Raw genomic sequence first — 20784 nt, 5'->3', positions numbered from 1 at the left:
CTGCTGGCACACACTGTGCGCACACTCTCTCACTCTCTCTCTCAAAAAAATTTTTTTTTGAAAAAACAAAAACAGACTAATAAAAACTCAGGATACATTTATAATACTCTAGTTTTGAAAATATCCAAGAGTTTGTTTCAGTAACATCCACAAACTTGCTATGAGTGAGTTTCCCCAACTGCTACTAGAAGTGTATCCATTGAGAGAACCCTAACTCTCTGAAGCCCCCAAACTAACTCCCTCATGCAAAAAGATTTTTTCCCCCAGAGCGCAGGGTTGCTCTCAGCTTTTCTTTCTCAGCTCTAGATTTTTCTTAAATAACTGTGTTTATGCAATAAGAAACTTATGCTATGCTTACTGTTTGCCAGACACTATTCTAAGTGCTTTATACATCTTAATTTATTTAATCTTAGCATTCTATGAGGCAGGTATTATTACATTTGGCTTATAGATGAGGAAACTGAAACGAAGACATTGAGTAACTTGCCCAAAGTCATACAAGCCATAAGTGGAAGACCCCATATTTCATTAAGTCTGTACTTTTAACTTTACTTCCTTTTTAATGAAACCTACTCTCTGTTCACATTAACCACCAAGCCCCAAGATCATATAATACCTGCAGATCTCCCAGCAGCAATTGCTGTGCTAACCTATCTGATAAAACTGATGAAGAAACTCACCAATTTAGTCACAGATATGTTGACCATTGAGAATAATATTTTAGAATCTAGTCTTTACATCAATAAATGTATTCATATTGTCATTTTCTATCATGCATGGAGCTTTCTCTTTATTTTCCTGGCACCAGTGTATTAGAGTCGTCAAATGTTCCATATTCATTCTCTCTCCATCCCAGTTGATGGTAAGCCATAGCAACCAGAAGAGACTCATTCAGATAGCATGCCCACTTTCAGAAACAGAAGTAGTTCCTTTTTGTATTGTCTTAACAATTCTCATAGCCGTACTTGAGATGAAACTAGCTTCTTGTCTTTGGAGCTCAAGACTTACTTAGATGGCTTGGCTTCCAAGCACCAAGAAGAAAAAACTAGATGAACTACATTTGTTATTGGACTTTTATAGGCCAGGTATTCTGCTGTGCAGTTTGAATGCATTACCTTCCATAATTCTAACAACACTTTGAAATAGGCACCTTTATCTGTATTTACAGATATAAATAATGTTTTGGCTTATGTTAACTTGTCCTACAAAGTAGCAGAGCTGGAATTTGAGCTCAGGTTGACTCCAGAGATAGAGTTGTTTATCAGTATACTGAACACTTTCATAAGTTAAGATGGATTAGGATAGAATTGTCCTAATGATTCAGAGGTCACTTGGTTTGCCAAGAACTGACTTTTTATTTTATTTTTTAAGTAAGCTCTTCACCCAATATAGGGCTCAAGCTCATAACCCTGAGATCAAGAGTTGCATGTTCTACCAACTGAGCCAGCCAGGTGCCTCCAAGATTTCTTTTTTAAATTTGCTAGTTTATCAGATCATCTTCATTAATTTAACATTAAATCCTACTCAATATTCGTAATCATATTAATGTGAAGTAAGAGGAGATTCTGTTTGTGTCTGTCTAATAGGGTGGATAACTTAATGTAAGTAACCTTAGCTACTCAGAGGACAAGAGAGCTTCATAGATCACTTTTAGGCTACAAATTCTAATTTGACAAAGTCCAGGTTTAGGTTTTATGGTATCCCCTTGTGGTCATGGCATTTGATCTTAACACTGTTTAGGAAAAATCTGTAAGTCAATTTATAATTAATTGTATTTAATGAGAGAAGATATCTTTGAGCCTACAGATTTAAAATTTCATATTTCTCAGCAGATAGTGTTTCCTTTTCTCCTGTTACTTTTCCCATGTTGGTGAGAGAGTTTCAATCTTAGGTTGGCTAATTCTCATTTTGTCACTATGCTCAAAGGCATTCTTAGGTCCTACCCCAGATTTATCTGTATTATCTTCAGTCTCTAAAAACATGAACACTTTCGGGGCGCCTGGGTGGCTCAGTGGGTTAGAGCCTCTGCCTTCGGCTCAGGTCGTGATTCCAGGGTTCTGGGATCGAGCCCCACATCAGGCTCTCTGCTCAGCAGGGAGCCTGCTTCCTCCTCTCTCTCTGCCTGCCTCTCTGCCTACTTGTGATCTCTATCTGTCAAATAAATAAAATCTTTAAAACAAAAAACAAAAAAAAAAACCATGAACACTTTTTCCTAGCCTTAATCTCCAGACCTCTTACCTAACTAAAATAAATTACCATTCACTTTCTTAATTTTAAAATAACATTTGACTTACATTCCCTAATACTGTAATTGTATAATCCCATATAGCTAGACAACAAAGACTACTAGATTAATGGCTCTATCTTCTGATATTAGAATACCTTATTTAGAAGCTGTATGGAGATTGGGGTTTGTCTGTGGCTTCTATGAATTTAAAGCACTAAGATCCCTCTGTTTTTAAGTTTTTCCCTAAATTAGTTTTTTTTAAAGATTTATTTATTAGAGCACATGTGAGAGGTGAAGGGAGAAGGAGAAGCAGACTCCCTGATGAGCAGAGAGCCCCACGAGGAGCTCGATCCCAGGACCCTGAGATCATGACCTGAGTGGAAGGCAGAGGTTTAACTGACTGAGCCACCCAGGTGCTCCCTTAAATTGTTTGTTTGTTTGTTTGTTTGTTTGTTTGTTTGTTTTTACAGAGAGATCACAAGTAGGCAGAGAGAGGGGGAAGCAGGCTCTCCGCTGAGCAGAGAGCCCGATGCGGGGCTTGATCCCGGGACCCTAAGACCATGACCTGAGCCGAAGGCAGAGGCTTTAACCCACTGAGCCACCCAGGCGCCCCCCTTAAATTTTTTTTTAACTCATCGTTAAGTTAAAACTGATATGACTTACTAAGTCTGCTGACAAATGCATTTTGTGATACATTTGTATATCACTGGCAAGTTTTACTTGGTAACTGTGTTTGAAAATAAACCTGTATTAAGCCCTTGAGGTACATTGAACCAGTGGTGGTTGCTAAAATGAAGGTGAAGAAAAAGGTGTAAGAAAAAGGAGTGCATTCAGAATGGTTCCGACAGCTCAGAAGCCTTTATACAGCTGAGGCTCTCAGCACTGATATTTTATTTTGAAAAACACAAAAATGAAGATGTAGAAAAAGGAGGACTAGTAGATTTTGAACAGAAAAACAAAAGCAAAAACAAAAATAGAACATTCCCAGAACACATCCTTGAAGTGGTTTTAGGAGAGAGTAAGTAAGTAAGCCTTGTTTGCTGCTATAGAAAGATAGGTTAGAATGATAACAGAAGGAAGATTAGAGGATACTCATTGTAAGAGGAATTAATTTGTAAGAATATTTTATTAGCCTTGTTTCAAACATGAGCCAGGATGTAGGAACAGTAAAAGAAGGAAAAACAAAAGGGTGGATTAACAGAAAATGGTTATTTATTTATTTATTTATTTTAAATATTGCTTTAGAACATGTGTTTAGTGTATTCAACAGTAGATAAAAGTAGCATTTACATTTCATCAGGAAGAGTAAGACACAATTTTGTTTTCATTGTAACTTAGGGAAGACCTCCATATGACAAATGGCAGAAAAGAAAGAACTGTTGGAATAGATTATGCTGAAAATGAAAAAGAAATAATTTGGGCAGAAAGTTTTAGAGTGAATTTCTCAGAAATAATTCAAAGTACAGGTGAAGAAGATAATTTTCTTTCTGAATACTAAAAGCATTGTTATATGATCTGGATTCTTCCGAAAAAAAATTTTGGCTACAGAACTAAAAGCCTTAGGATTAAGGTTAGTTTTGGGTTCTGAAAAGGAACCCCGAAATTAGTAAATTAGATGATGAGTAAAAAGTGCAGTAATAGAGGGGTGGGGTATGCTGGCCAAAGGGGAGTGAAGCTGGAGGAATCAAATGATGGAAGACTTTTGGGCCCCTTCTGTAGGGACCAACACAGTTAAGCACTTGGTAAACACTTGCTGAATGGATGAATCATAATAATATTCTAACTTACTTTGTGTAGCAGTTCTTGAGTTGCCTAGAAAGCAGATAATTCTTCAGCATAAGCCACATTTTTATATTACGTTGTAATTCCAAAAGTAACAGTCATAGATAAGGAAATAATGTTAAAAATTGGCGAACTATTTCCATGGTATTTCATAGGAAAAATGTGGGGTTTTTTAAAAACATAATTAGTCACAATCGTTAATATTAATTTCATTTTTTTTAAGATTTTATTTTTAAGTAACCTCTATGCTGAACTTGGGGCTTGAGCTCACCACCCTGAGATCAAGAGTTATGGAGGGCACATACTGCATGGAGCACTTGGTGTGGTACATAAATAATGAATGTTGGAACACTGAAAAGAAAAGAAATAAAATAAAATGAAATGAAGTGAAATGAAATGAAATGAAATGAAAATAAATAAAGTGAAAATGCCCTTCTATTGTTTGGGTAACAAAATTACAGTTGGAAAAAAAAAAAAAGTCACATGATCTTCCAACTGAGCAATCCAGGCACCCCTGTTAATTTCATTTTTAACCAGTATTAACATCTTCTCTAGACTGTTTTTAGAAGTACCTAAGTTTGTTTCTTTTTTATTATAACATTAAATAAAATCTTCACAAAAGAAACATATTACCTATAATTTCACTATTCGAAACAAATGTTTTTCTCCTGTTCATTTTCCCTCAATCTTTTTTCAGATACATACACATTTTCACTTAATTATATTCTTAGAGCATATTCAGTCTGGTGAATTTTTTTCCCTACTTAACATGTCTAAAATATTACTAGTTTTTATCTATTCCTTAAAATAATTTTAAAGCTTATGTGCTTTACGCAGACATTCTTCCCTTTGACCGAACATTTAGTTTTTGATATTATAATCACGTTTTTCATATTATAGATAAAAATATAGTAGTTAACAGATTCTCTTTTTTGATGTTATAGTTAATTCAACAGTTTTTTTTTTTTTTTTAACGATTGTACTGTTTCTTTACAGTAAATTTCCAATGGTGAAATTTTGAGGATAAAAGATTTTTATGAATCTTGACAAGTTCCCACATTGCTTCTTGAAAGTATCTGTGGGCACTTCAAAGACTTAGTATAAACTATAACAGTTTCATCAGTCTTATCAATGGGAGATGTTTTTGTTTTATTAATTTCCTTACCTTAAAAGTAAGCATTTATGCTTTGGAATCATCTTATATTTTGTCACCACAGTGTGAACTCCTAAGTAACTACTGTTATAATAGAAAAAGCAACCTGCTCTGAGAATAGGGACCTGAAGTTAAATTTGTTTCTATCTGCATATTAAGTAGTGTTTCATAAAAATTTTACAACTTGGGGCGCCTGGGTGGCTCAGTGGGTTAAAGCCTCTGCCTTCAGCTCAGGTCATGATCCCAGGGCCTGGGCTCGAGCTCCACATCGGGCTCTCTGCTCCGCAGGGAGCCTGCTTCCTCCTCTCTCTCTGCCTGCCTCTCTGCCTAGTTGTGATTTCTCTCTGTCAAATGAATAAAATAAAAAAAATTAAAAATTTTTACAACTTAATTTTTTGCAAGCAGTCATCCAGTTCAGCTTTTATGTTTTGGCAGGGACCAAAATTATTTATATGTTTATCCATGCCCCTGTATCTAGAAATAGATGAATTTAACAAAGTTGGCATATTTATGACTGATACTCATTTGGTAACACATCTTCCATTTCTGAAATCCTAAAATAGAATTTTTAAAAACCTTAGTTATTTTTTTTAGTCTAGTAGTTTTTGATGTGTATTATTTATTAAAAAGGCACAGCTTCATTTCAAATCTAATTGTTTCCAAAATTGTCTCTTACTTGTTAAGGATATTCAGATAGTCCTTTCTTACACTTTGTTTTTTTACACTTTCTTACACTTTTTTCTACTGCTGAAGTTCATTCTTAGCTTTCCTATGGTTTCTTCTTTTAGAGCCATCCCTTCTTCATCATCTAAATTGGTTCGCTCTTGCATCCATAAAACTTTATGGCTTGTTCAAACTAATTTAAGGGTAGGTTTCCATCATTATTCATCCTAATCTGCTTTTTTTTTCCCATCTCTAAAATGCATCTACTTATTATCTGTGCATGGACTGAATATCTTAGTGATTGTTCACTAATTGTTTTAGTCCTGGGCTACTTATAATATATATTGATACCAGCTTATATGCTTTAGGTTATGTTGTTCAAGGGGACAGGGATCAAATCCATGTAAGACCTTGTCTGCGGTAAATGATTTTTTTTTAAAGATTTTATTTATTTACTCGACAGACAGAGATCATAAGTAGGCAGAGTGGCAGGCAGAGAGAGGGGGGGAGGCAGGCACCCCGATGACCAGAGAGCCCGATGCGGGGCTTGATCCCAGGACCCTGAGACCATGACCTGAGCTGAAGGCAGAGGCTTTAACCCACTGAGCCACCCAGGTGCCCCTGATTTTGAAAACTGTGCAATGTTCTTTCAGAGATAAGCTTTGATATCATACTTGTAACACTATGAACTTCATATATAGTTCATGTAATCACAGATATTCTGCATGACAAAGACTTAATTGAAGATTTTAGATTTCTTTTTGAAAAAATGCCTAATTGTTACAAAAATTCTTTCATTTGAATTGATACTAGAAAAAAAATAATGGACTAATACAGATTGCTGTAGGACCATATAAATCTCTTGCATCCTAACTATCCTGGATCATGAAAGTATAATACATTGAAACCCCAAAGCATAATTTTTCTGGTTAGGTTAGGTCTATCAAATTCTGTACCTTTATCTCATTGACTTGTCATGTTGATGCTTAAGTTTATTTTGCTTTCCAGTTTAATGTCAGCTCCAGAATGGATGCTTTGCCCTGGAAAGCACAGGTAGAGAAGAGCTGTGTTGCCATAGACATGACAACTTCATTATAACAGCTTTTGTTATGACTGTCAGCCTTTACTGGTTACAAGAGAATATTATAATTCTTCTAAATTTATCAAGATTCATGAAATGTTCAGTTTATAGGGGCAAGTAAGCTTCTGCCTTCAAGGTTGGGAAGATGTTTTAAGAATTTTTTTACTTTTTCTTAAATGAGGACTGTAGAATTCATGGAGTCTTTTTCTGTCTTATCTCCAAGTTGAGTCTTGCCAGCCACTCATTTACATGAATTTCACATATTAGAGGACATGTTATTTAGCATGTTATAGCATAGTTATATTTACTGCTATGTAACCCCTAATTCTTATAGTTTGGTAATGAGAAATCATAAAGACTACAGTGAATCTTCATCATTGTATTAATGGTCAAAAGACCATAATTTAGAGAAGAATGCCATCTTATTTCTTTGTATGGTACTAATAGAGTCCCTGTTAATAAACTTAAGCTTACTTATTATTACCTTTATTATAACACCCTTTTATATTATTATATAATCTCTTAATAATTACAGCCAATTGTTTTAACTTGTATTAATATGAAAACCTGTCATTATTGCCAATTTTCTTTTGTGTGGGCTTAATTTTATGTGTATACTATCAGTCCCTAAACTGGTCTCAGGACCCTTTACACTCAGTTATTGAGAACACCAAACATCTTCTGCTTTATGTGGTTTTAACTATTGATATTTATCCTACTAGAAATAAAGTTTAGAATTTAAAAAATACTTATTAATTCATTTAAAAATAATAGCCCCTTGCATGTTAACCTAAGTAAAACATTTTAAAATAACTCCTTCTAAAAATGTACTAGAATTGTTTATTTTGGAAATTTCTTTCAAGTATAGTGTAATAGACTACAGCTAAAATCTCAGATCTGCTTCTACAGTCAGTCTTTTGTGGTAATGTTCTTCTAATTGAGGCATACAAAGAAAATCCAGGTTTACAAAGGTATGTAGTTTGACTTTTAAAATAATGGTAAATATTCTTTGCCACTACACCCAAACTTGACAAGTAGTAGATTCTTAAATATTGGTTGTAGTGGGAGATCTGAATTGCTTATTGGTAAAATTTTTTACTCTCTCCCATGAAAATTCTTTGGTCTTTCAGCACTTGCAGTGACTCTTTCACTCTTGCATGCTTTTGTAACATCATGGCACTGGTAAATAGGAAAATACTGATTGACTCTTTCATATCTTCTAGTATTGAGACATTTCATTATATATCTTTAAATTGCTGATATCACCACTGATCTCCTGAGGAAAATCTTGAAGTATTGGGAAACTGTGAAATTCATGGCAGACAGAAACTCCCAAACTCTTGATTTTTACTTGAATTCTCAGATTTTATCATCGTAAACAAATAATGTCAGTTGCTTTTCCTAAAATAAGATTCACTTCATTCATTTTTGGGAAGATGACTGTCAATTACCCAAACCTAAATTATAGTTTGTTAGTCATCCTGTAAGCAAAAATAATAGATAGTTTAGCTCACAACTCAGACAACTGTACAAGTGCTTTTCTGGAAATAACTGTCCAATTAAGTGTACACAAGTGCTTTGTGTATATTTTTATTTCCCTAACTCAATATTAGAAAGACATATTAAGGGTCATTATTTAAAATTAGTCATTTTACTACTTCACCAAAGACCTTTGGAAGTGGAAGGGGAAAAATCCTTTTAACGTGAGGCAATGAGGAATAAAATGAGTAGTCTAGGTTGGTGCCATTGCTTTGGTTCATGCTGAGATACCAGGAGTTGAATCCACCTACTATTATATTTTTGTGCCATCAATGCAAATATCATCACAGTGAAAAGTCAAATAGTGTCTTAATACCATAATGAAATGGTTTTAGCCTTGACCTTTTGAAAAGGATCCTGGAAACCCTTAGGGGTTCACAGACCACATTCTCAGTATCACTCTAGTATACTTCATGGCAATTTATAGAAGTGTTTGGAGATTCCACATTTTTGATAACTAAAAGGATATGTATTAAGTCTGATTACTATAACTTTTCATGAAAATTATATCAATAAAATAAACAACAATATTGAAATCTTAATTTTATGCAAATACTGCAATATTCAAATCTACTAAAACTATACCATTGTTAAATTGCTCATTTAGACAAAAACTTGTCTAAATCATGTTCCTTTATTTTCCCCTCCAAACTTCTATCTTTTTATCTATATTAGCAAAGGAGAGTATTAGGGTTAGTCACTAGTGAAACATAGCTTTGAGGTGGCTACTCTAGTTCTCAGAGAGTCCTCTTAAAATTGGCAGAGGTACAGATCTGAACTAGAAGGACACTGGACTATCATCATCATGGTGCTAGTAAAGTAATAGTCACTTCCTGAGAATGCATTTTGTACTGGGCACTGTAATAAGCCATGTATATGCAATGTCACTTTATCTTTATAATAACTCTATGAGGTGTATATTACAGAAGAGAAAATTGAGGCTCAGATAATTAAAATAAGTTGTTCAATCTTCATAGGTACAAAGTAATAGAGCTAGGATCTGAGCATAGATGTCTTCTTCCAAAACTTGGGTTATGACCCATTGTGCTTCTCTGCATTCAGTTCCTTATCATAATGGCTTATTCTTATGCTACCTTGTTATTTTCACGTTTACTCAAAAAGGTCCCTGGTGAAAACTTGTCATAACTAAGCAATAGTTCTCTTATCAAATAGTTGTTTTAAAGAATTCCATGGCTTCTGAATTAATTTCAGAGTGTCAGGGAGTTTGACACCTTGCAGTGAGGTCTTCAGTGACATCCTCACATACCTCCCTGGTCATGATAGGGTAAGTCAAAGCAGTATCCTTAGAAGGCTCAACTTTTTGTTTTCTAGACTAGTGCTACTCCAAGTATGGTGCATGAATGGTTCTAGTCAACTTACTCTCTGAGACAAAATACACAAATCAAAAGTAAGAGTATGGAAACTTGAATACCATTTGATATTACCACAATATCTGTGGACACATTTAGTTGTTTTTCTTACAAAACGCAGATTTTTAATGAATTAAACTTTTTTAAATAGTTCTTGACCACAGACAGTTTGAGAAGCATTGTTTGAAACTGTAGCATTCCATGATTAAAAGAGTGCTTTTAATTCGTCTCCCTATATTTTAAGTTTTCTTTTTTGCTTCTCAGCCCTTAAAAATTCGTTTTTGAAACCTCGTTTTTGATTATTTCATTTTGATTTGATACTTCAAAAAACTTAGCCTTTAGCTTTTATGTGAAAAGTAAGCAATTTGACACCAAATATGAGATCATAGTTGCATAGTTTTTTCATAAGACTATTCAAATTAAATAATCATAATTTGGAATTGGAATTTGAACTGAGAATCTTAAAAATTTGATGTACGGTCTCATAAAAGTCATATATTCATTCAATAAAAAGCAAAGCACTGGGGGGCGCCTTGGCAGCTCAGTTGGTCAAGCAGCTGATTCTTGATTTCAGCTCAGGTCATGATCTCAGGTGTTGTGAGATCGAGTCCCATGTTGGTACTGGGCGTGGAGCCTACTTAAGATTTCCTCTCTTATGCTCCCTCTGCTCCTCACCACCCCCAAATAAAGTTGAGCACTGAGGTTAGAGTGGTAAAGAGAAGATATTTGTTAGCTTTCAAGAGCCAAGGTATAATTCTATTCACCAAATTTATAGTTAAGTGTTTCCTTTGAAATAGAAGGGCACATCTGCATTTGATGAAAGTTGGAGAATTTAATAAGGTTAGTAATGTAAATTAAGGACATATGAGAGAATTTGGAGCTTAAATTCCAGTTTTAAAAATACACAGAAGTAGTGAATAATATAGGTGGCAGTACTAATTATGCAGAAAGAGTAACAGAACAGCACAGCAGTTACATTTCAAATTACTTTAGGCAGTGTTTATTACCAAATTTGGCCAAATATTACCAAATCCTACAGCATTTCTGATTGTAAGTCCTAGTATTAGTTACCATCTGAGTGATAGGTTTAGTGGTATTAAATATGTATTTGATAAACACTTTTTGGGGTACCTAGCTAGGGCCTGGGGATGTAGAGGTAATTATATCCTCTGTTTCGTAAAGGAGCTCACAGTACAAAGGGAAACTAGATAAACATAATGACAATTCAGTGTGGTAAATGCTGAGAAGGCGGCGGCACAGGATTCTAGGAACACAGAAAGGGAACCAAGCACAATCAGGGTAGATGGATCAGGGAAGGTTTTTCTGAGGTGATAGTAATTGAACTGAGTTTTAGAATGGTAAAGTCAAACAGAAAGTGAGGGGAAGTATATCTCAGGCAATAAACAATGTGTGCAAATGCTATTATAATAATTTCAGCTGCAGGTTATTAGGGCCAGAACTAAAGTTATCTTGGGACTATATGGAGGAGACAGGTTCTTAAGATCCTAATACAGGGAACAGGATGCACTTTACAAGATTTGGAGTTGTGTCATCTCTTATCACATATTGCTTTACTCACTGTGTGGAAACCTGATTAGCCATTTAGTTCCTCAGATGTACCAGACTCATTCTTGACTTGGGGTCTTTGCCATTATTCCTGCTACCTAGAATGTGCATCCCTTTTCTCCCCACCCCAAGCTCTTTGACTGGCTCCTCATCATTCCGGCCAGCTCATCTGTCATTACTCTAGGGATCTTTTCTGACGACTCTTACAGTAACTGCTCTGTGGCCTCCCTCACAGTCAGCCTACCACTCCACGTTGTTTTATTCTCTTTGTAACACTTGTCCCAATGTGCTTGTTCATGTAGACTAGACATGAGTGCACTGTTTTATTCTTAGGAATACAGGTGCTCAAAATAAATTTGAATGAATGGGTAATGTTGCAGAACTAAGCTGAGCAAATTGGTTATAAAAATGGTTTTTTGGGCAGAAGTACTTCCTTTAACTGCAGAGGGCTTCATATGAAACACAACTTGAGCCAAACCACTTATTAAGGCCAGTCTGGGGAGGTTAGAAGACAAAGGAATTAATTAAAAATGTTCAGCCTCTTAAAAATTTCAATCAGATTATGAAAGGTCCAGGGGCATCTGGTGGCTTAGTCCCAGTTAAGCATCTTACTCTTTATTTCAGCTCAGGTCATGATCTCAGGGTGATGAGATCTAGCCCCAAATCAGGCTCCACACCCAGCATGGAACCTGCTTAAGATTCTCTTTTCCTCTCCCTCTGCCTGCCCCTGCGTGAGCATATGCATGGCACTTGGTCTCATAAATGAATGAATGAGTGAATGATTAAATGATTAAATAAATTATTAAAATGTCCAGACACCCTTCTAATGCAGATATCTTCACAAAATGACAGTCTTGAGGAGCACCCAGTATCATTAAAAGAAATTCTACTGAAATTCTATGTTAAGTTATGGGATAAAAATGATCTTTTCTCCAGGTCTTACTATAACATCAAAAAAGCTAACATTGTGTTTATAAAAACAGATTCTCCACCTCCATAATTCATATGCTACCTAGAAATAATCTAGATTTCTAGAGTTTTTTTATATAATTCTAAATGCCAATAAAAGTTTATGTAATTTTCAATATCTAGTATTAAAATACTTATCATTGCATTTATGACTACTTATTGTAAAGTATTCATCTCATTAATATTTACTCTTCGAAGTTTGGTAATTTATAAAGGAAAAATATAATCTCTTGGGTGTTCATAAGTCAGGTGATTCCTGCCTGGCAAACTTAGATTCTTTTTTTTTTTTTTAAGTTTTTTTTTAATTTCTTATTTTTTATAAACATATAATGTATTTTTATCCCCAGGGGTACAGTTCTGTGAATCGCCAGGTTTACACACTTCACAGCACTCACCATAGCACATACCCTCCCCAATGTCCATAACCCCCTTCCCCTTCTCCCAACCCTACCCGATTCTATTTTTTTTTTAAATAACACATAAGATATAAGGGAAAAATGTATTTAAATGTATACATATATGTATGCATATATATGCATTTATTGCTAGATTTGGGGAACTTTTATTATGAAAAATATTAACTTGGTATCTCTTTGAAACTGCTTCTTACTCATATTTTTTTATTCTTATATTTTTATCCCTATTTTTTTCATCATGTATTTTTTTCTCTCCTAAGTTTAGAAAAGAAGCATAGGCAAGTTACAAGGCCACTGAATACACACTTAGTTGCCTTTTGAGGATAAACCTACCTAATTGCCATGACGTTATTAAATACCATTATTAACAATTTATCTAATAAACTGATGACTTACCTGGCAAACCTACCTGATATTTCCATGGAAATTTTATTCTATTATGTAGCTCAGCATCTCCCTGTTCCTGTTTTTTTTTTTTTTTCTCTTTCCATTTTATTTATTTTTTCAGTGTAACAGTATTCATTGTTTTTGCACAACACCCAGTGCTCCATGCAAAACGTGCCCTCCCCATTACCCACCACCTGTTCCCCCAACCTCCTACCCCTGACCCTTCAAAACCCTCAGGTTGTTTTTCAGAGTCCATAGTCTCTTATGGTTCGTGTTCCTGGTTTTTATATTAACAATGCTGCTTTTTTTTTTTTTTTTAAGTTGGCTATATGTAAAAGCATTTATCAGACTATTTTTGAAATATTGCTTATAAAATACATGGCTCGGGCCTCCAGTCTGTAAAAGATGAAGTCATCCTTCTTTCTAGTATTTTATATTCAATTGTATGGTATGTTTCAAAGTACACAAGAGAGGAAATGTATCCTACTTATTCATTATATGTGGAACAAAAGGGAAGAAAATTAAATATGCTTTCCTAACTATAGTCACAATAATACTATGCAAAGTGATTGAAACAATGTATTGGTATAGTTCTGTTTGGGAATTTTAACCTTGATTACTGTCACTTAGGTGGAAAAATAATATTAACAAAATCATTTTAGTGGTGAAAAATCTAAATGATAGTGTAAACTAAAGAGTGGTTAGTGTAACATACATTTCTGTTAATTCTATTCATTTATGTATTCATTCTACTAACTCACCAAGTTTTGGATACAGCAAGGAACAAAATGAACAAATGTCCTTCCCCTCATGGAGCTTACAATTTAATGAGAAAAACAATGAACAAAATAAGTTTTAATGATAAATTCTATGAAAAAAACTAAAACAAGGATACATGAGAGTATAGTTTTAAATAAAATACTATACACACATACACATATCCCATTATATATATTAAAATAGGTAAAATGTTTCAGTATTAAAAAACAATTGAGTTATTTGACCTAATATTTGTATTTCTTTATAAATTACACATTTGTACTACTACTCTAAGTAAATTTTAGTGGAGTTTATTTATTCTAGAGTTTATTTTAGATAAAAATAAGCAATTTAGAAATGTTAATGTTTCCACATGCCAAAAGAAGGGGAACTTTCATAATGGATAACAATGGTAATTTTATGATAATAGTAATAATAGGTAAATCTTACCAAAGATATGCTATGTGCCACACATTGATGCCAGTGCTTTGTGTATATTAATCCAGTAATTGTCAGGGGTAGATAGATACCACTCGGTCTCCATAGAGGGGTTAAGCAACTTTTCAGTATCACACAGAAAGGAAAACCAGAGCTGAGATTTAATTTAAATTCAGGCAGCTTAGTTCCAGAACAACAGGAAGTACCTAAAACATCATGAGGGGATTTAAGAAAATCTTATATCAAACTTTTAAAATCATCTGTTTGATGTCCCATAAACAGCTTCCCACCCAACAAATGATGAGACACATAGCAGATCAAAGCTAATTCCTTAGAATCAACGAACTCTTACCAAGCAATTAGAAAAGGATTATTAATCTAATGAAAACATGGACAAAAAGCATGAATAATCAAGACAAAGATAAATACAGGCCAAAACATATGAAAAGATATTTTGCCTTTTGCATATTTAAGGATACAGTTTTAAAAAGCGCATCTAGATAAATCATTAAGTAATGGCTAATAGGGAGACAGTTGGAGAGGTAATCAGAAGTGGCAAGCTGGCAGCTAGTGGATGTACATGAGAGCTGTGGTTAGAGAGCATACCAGCCAAAATTCCAGAAGTCCTCCAGAAAATGATTTTGAATAACTGTTCTCTCAAGGGTGATTTATAACTAGTACATTCCTGCTACATCAATGAGAAGTTAATTTGTCACATACAGTGGATGCCTCAGGCCATAAATGCTCTCTTAGATCTGTTGAGAAGGCCTGGTTATTAGGATTGGAAATAAAGGCTGTACATTCAGGAGACGTGACCAGTAGAAACACAGAGAGAATTTTTTGACAGTTGTATAAAGAGGATTAAAGAAAAAAAATTTTAGGGACCAAGGCGAGGTATGAGAGTCAAACGTGGTCAGTTTCATTCTTACTATAGGTTAATTTTCATGAATTCACTTGGGTCTTACCTAATGCCATTTAAAAAATCCACAAGTGTTCAATTAAATCATGCATTAAGATGTTAGAATTTATTATTTCACTAATTAAAACATTTACAATACAGCAAGAAAATAGTCTCCACTATGCTATTTATAATCCTGCCTGTGTATTTTATTTTCAGGGAACCTTTTATTATTTTATCAGGAGGTTTGTCCTATGATACTGTAGGAAGAAGACCCTGCTTAACAGTTATGCATGGGAAGAGTACTGCTGTACTGGAAATGGACTATTCAATTGTTGATTTTCTAACACTGTGTGAAACACCATACCCAAATGGTAATAAGCTTTGCATCTTTAAAACTCATTCTCTATAGATATCTGCTATTTAAGACCTGTAGGTTTTCTAAATAGTTTCCTTGTCTTAGTATGCTGTAATTCTTCTGGGAGAGAGATGCTGTCTTCATAACTTTGCAAGTTTTATCCAAAAGTTAATTTTGTTTAATAAGCTTTATCTGGTTAGTATGAGATAGTAGCCTTTAGTGCCACTTAAGGGCAAAAAAAACTGTGGACTTTAAGAAACATTTTAGAATTCTATAGAACACTAGTATATTAATCAGGGTTCTCCAGAGAAACAAAACCAATAGGGTATAGAGAAAGGAAGAGAGAGAGAGAAAGAGAATGAATTTATTTTAAGGAACTGGTTCAGTTCATACAATTGTGGAGGCTAATAAGTCAATTCATTGAGCAAGATCGCAGGCTGAAAATTCAGAAAAGAGTTGTCTTGAGGCAGAATTGCTTCTTCAGGCCTTCAGCTGATTGAAGCCCACGCACATTAAATCTGATAATCTTCTTTACTCAGAGTCTACTGTTTGAAATGTTAATCACATCTAAAGAATACCTTCACAGCAACATTTGGATTTGTCTTTCACTGAACAGCTGTACACCAAAGCAAAGACAAGCTGACATAAAATTAGCCATCACAACTAACTTATATTCTTTCAAGAGGAATTTAAATCTGGATCTGTTTTACTTCATTTGAAGCCAATTGAAATGTAAAGCTGTAATGTATTTTATAGTTAAACAGGTATATATAAAATATCTAAGAAATTGTAGTATAGAGTACTCGAGTTCCTATGAGATCCAATAGTAAGAATTGTTCTTACAGTTGTTGCGATTTAAATTTTGGGTTTGTTGCCCATGCCCCACCTTGGATTTTGCAATACCATAGAAGTTACTGTGAACTTCTTGTCTTATTCATCTTTATAAAACTGAGATAATTTTGTCTGAGTTATTATATAGATCTATCTCATTTAAGACAAAATTGTCTTAAATTACATGAAGTACAAGATTAGAATGTTACATACTTGAGAGAATGGAACAAAGTAATAAAAAAAAAAACAAGCAATGTTTATGATCTAATTCGCTATCTTCTTGCATATTTAAAACTATTTAAAACATTGTTTTCCTATTCTAGATTTTCAGGAACCATATGCTGTAGTGGTTCTTCTGGAAAAGGATTTAGTACTTATAGACCTGGCACAAAATGGGTAAGAAATAAAATTTGGTGAGAGTTTATTTTAGTATGTGGTGAAAGAGAATCTTTTTAGCATAGGCTTGGCTATTTCTTTTTTTTTTTAAGCTGACTATTTTTTTTTTTAATTTTTATTTGTTTATTTACAGCATAACAGTGTTCATTGTTTTGGCATCACACCCAGTGCTCCATGCAGTACGTGCCCTCCTCATTACCCACCACCTGGTCCCTCAACCTCCCAACCCCCCCACTCCCCCGCCGCCCCTTCATAACCCTCTAGTTGTTTTTCAGAGTCCATAGTCTCTCATGGTTCATCTCCCCTTCCAGTTTCCCTCAACTCCCTCTCCTCTCCATCTCCCCATGTCCTCCATGTTATTTGTTATGCTCCACAAATAAGTAAGACCATATGATACTTGACTCTCTCTGCTTGACTTATTTCGCTCAGCATAGTTTCTTCCAGTCCCGTCCATGTTGCTACAAAAGTTGGGTATTCATCCTTTCTGATGGAGGCATAATACTCCATTGTGTATATGGACCACATCTTCCTTATCCATTCATCCATTGAAGGGCATCTTGGTTCTTTCCACAGTTTGGCGACCGTAGCCATTGCTGCAATAAACATTGGGGTACAGATGGCCCTTCTTTTCACTACATCTGTATCTTTGGGGTAAATACCCAGCAGTGCAATTGCAGGGTCATAGGGAAGCTCTATTTTTAATTTCTTCAGGAATCTCCACACTGTTCTCCAAAGTGGCTGCACTAACTTGCATTCCCACCAACAGTGTAAGAGGGTTCCTCTTTCTCCACATCCTCTCCAACACACGTTGTTTCCTGTCTTGCTAATTTTGGCCATTCTAACTGGTGTCAGGTGGTATCTCAATGTGGTTTTAATTTGAATCTCCCTGATGGCTAGTGATGATGAACATTTTTTCATGTGTCTGATAGCCATTTGTATGTCTTCGTTGGAGAAGTGTCTGTTCATATCTTCTGCCCATTTTTTGATATGATTATCTGTTTTGTGTGTGTTGAGTTTGAGAAGTTCTTTATAGATCCTGGATATCAACCTTTTGTCTGTACTGTCATTTGCAAATATCTTCTCCCATTCCGTGGGTTGCCTCTTTGTTTTGTTGACTGTTTCCTTTGCTGTGCAGAAGCTTTTGATCTTGATGAAGTCCCAAAAGTTCATTTTTGCTTTTGTTTCCTTGGCCTTTGGAGACATATCTTGAAAAAAGTTGCTGTGGCTGATATCGAAGAGGTTACTGCCTACGTTCTCCTCTAGGATTCTGATAGATTCCTGTCTCACGTTGAGGTCTTTTATCCATTTCGAGTTTATCTTTGTGTACGGTGTAAGAGAATGGTCGAGTTTCATTCTTCTACATATCGCTGTCCAGTTTTCCCAGCACCATTTATTGAAGAGACTGTCTTTTTTCCATTGAATATTTTTTCCTGTTTTGTCGAAGATTATTTGACCATAGAGTTGAGGGTCCATATCTGGGCTCTCCACTCTGTTCCACTGGTCTATGTGTCTGTTTTTATGCCAGTACCACGCTGTCTTGGTGATCACAGCTTTGTAGTAAAGCTTGAACTCGGGTAACGTGATGCCGCCAGTTTTGTTTTTGTTTTTCAGCATTTCCTTAGCAATTCGGGGTCTCTTCTGGCTCCATACAAATTTTAGGATTATTTGCTCCAGCTCTTTGAAAAATATCGGTGGAATTTTGATCGGAATGGCATTAAAAGTATAGATTGCTCTAGGCAGTATAGACATTTTAACAATGTTTATTCTTCCAATCCAAGAGCATGGAACAGTCTTCCATCTTTTTGTGTCTTCTTCAATTTCTTTCATGAGTGTTCTGTAGTTCCTCGAGTACAGGTCCTTTACTTCTTTGGTTAGGTTTATGCCCAGGTATCTTATGGTTCTTGGTGCTATAGTAAATGGAATCGATTCTCTAATTTCCCTTTCTGTATTTTCATTGTTGGTGTATAAAAAAGCCACTGATTTCTGTACATTGACTTTGTATCCTGCCACGTTACTGAATTGCTGTATGAGTTCTAGTAGTTTGGGGGTGGAGTCTTTGGGGTTTTCCATATAAAGAATCATGTCATCTGCGAAGAGAGAGAGTTTGACTTCTTCCTTGCCAATTTGGATACCTTTTATTTCTCTTTGTTGTCTGATTGCCGTTGCTAGAACTTCTAATACTATGTTGAACAAGAGTGGTGAGAGTGGGCATCCTTGTCGTGTTCCTGATCTCAACGGGAAGGCTGCAAGCTTTTTCCCATTGAGGATGATATTTGCTGTGGGTCTTTCATAGATAGATTTTATGAAGTTCAGGAATGTTCCCTCTATCCCTATACTTTGAAGCGTTTTCATCAGGAACGGATGCTGGATTTTGTCAAATGCTTTTTCTGCATCAATTGAGAGGACCATGTGGTTCTTCTCTCTTCTCTTATTGATGTGTTCTATCACACTGATTGATTTGCGAATGTTGAACCAACCTTGCAACCCAGGGATGAATCCCACCTGGTCATGGTGGATAATCTTTTTAATGTGCTGCTGGATCCTGTTTGCTAGGATCTTGTTGAGAATCTTTGCATCCATATTCATCAGTGATATTGGTCTGAAATTCTCTTTTTTGGTAGGGTCTTTGCCTGGTTTGGGGATCAGGGTAATGCTGGCTTCATAAAAAGAGTCTGGAAGTTTTCCTTCTGCTTCAATTTTTTGGAACAGCTTCAGGAGAATTGGTGTTATTTCTTCTTTGAAAGTTTGGTAGAATTCCCCAGGGAATCCGTCAGGTCCTGGGCTCTTGTTTTTTGGGAGGTTTTTGATCACTGCTTCAATCTCATTGCTAGATATCGGTCTATTCAGGTTGTCAATTTCTTCCTGGTTCAATTTTGGGAGTTTGTAGCTTTCCAGGAATGCATCCATTTCATCTAGGTTGCTTAGCTTATTGGCATATATCTGTTGGTAATAATTTCTGATGATTGTTTCTATTTCCTTGGTGTTAGTTGTGATCTCTCCCTTTTCATTCATAATTTTATTAATTTGGGCTTTCTCTCTTTTATTTTGGATTAGTGTGGCCAATGGTTTATCGATCTTATTGATTCTTTCAAAAAACCAGCTTCTAGTTTCATTGATACGTTCTACTGTATCTCTCGTTTCTACCTCATTGATCTCTGCTCTAATCTTGATTATTTCCCTTCTTGCATGTGGAGTTGGTTTGATTTGTTGTTGATTCTCCAGTTCTTTAAGGTGTAGAGACAGTTGGTGTATTCTGGATTTTTCAATGTTTTTGAGGGAGGCTTGGATGGCTATGTATTTCCCCCTTAGAACCGCCTTTGCTGTATCCCATAGGTTTTGGACCGAGGTGTCTTCATTCTCATTGGTTTCCATGAATTGTTTAAGTTCATCTTTGATCTCCTGGTTGATCCAAGCATTCTTAAGCAAGGTGGTCTTTAGCTTCCAGGTGTTTGAGTTCCTTCTGAACTTTTCCTGGTGATTGAGCTCCAGTTTCAAAGCATTGTGATCGGAGAATATGCAGGGAATAATGTCAGTCTTTTGGTATCGGTTGAGTCCTGCTTTGTGACCCAGTATGTGGTCTATTCTGGAGAAGGTTCCATGTGCACTTGAGAAGAATGAGTATTCTGTTGTTTTAGGGTGGAATGTTCTATATACGTCGATGAGGTCCATCTGGTCCAATGTTTCATTCAATGCTCTTATTTCTTTATTAATTTTCTGCCTCGATGATCTGTCTATTTCTGAGAGAGGCGTATTAAGATCTCCTACTATTATTGTATTCATATCAATATGACTCTTTATCTTGATTAATAGTTTTCTTATGTAATTGGGTGCTCCCATATTGGGGGCATAGATATTCACAATTGTTACATCGTCTTGTCGGATAGTCCCTTTAAGAATTATGTAGTGTCCTTCTGTATCTCTGACTACAGTCTTTAGTTTAAAATCTAATTT

At 35.3% G+C, this 20784-nt stretch overlaps 1 protein-coding gene across 8 annotated transcripts in view; it reads left to right on the top strand.

Annotated features, from left to right (window-relative positions):
• STXBP5 (syntaxin binding protein 5) overlaps positions 1 to 20784 on the top strand; it is a 175276-nt gene that overhangs the window by 78922 nt on the left and 75570 nt on the right. For all 8 annotated transcript variants that reach the window (XM_046006921.1, XM_046006923.1, XM_046006919.1 and 5 more), the window contains 2 exons: positions 15468 to 15622; positions 16761 to 16833. In XM_046006921.1, coding sequence (XP_045862877.1) covers positions 15468 to 15622; positions 16761 to 16833 — 228 coding nt within the window. The remainder of the gene's footprint in view (positions 1 to 15467; positions 15623 to 16760; positions 16834 to 20784) is intronic.

The sequence above is a fragment of the Meles meles genome, chromosome 5 (assembly GCF_922984935.1).
Source record: "Meles meles chromosome 5, mMelMel3.1 paternal haplotype, whole genome shotgun sequence".
NCBI classification, from domain to species: Eukaryota; Metazoa; Chordata; class Mammalia; order Carnivora; family Mustelidae; genus Meles; species Meles meles.
The sequence above is the reverse complement of the archived record's forward strand: the minus strand, read 5'-3'. Positions and strand labels throughout refer to the sequence as shown.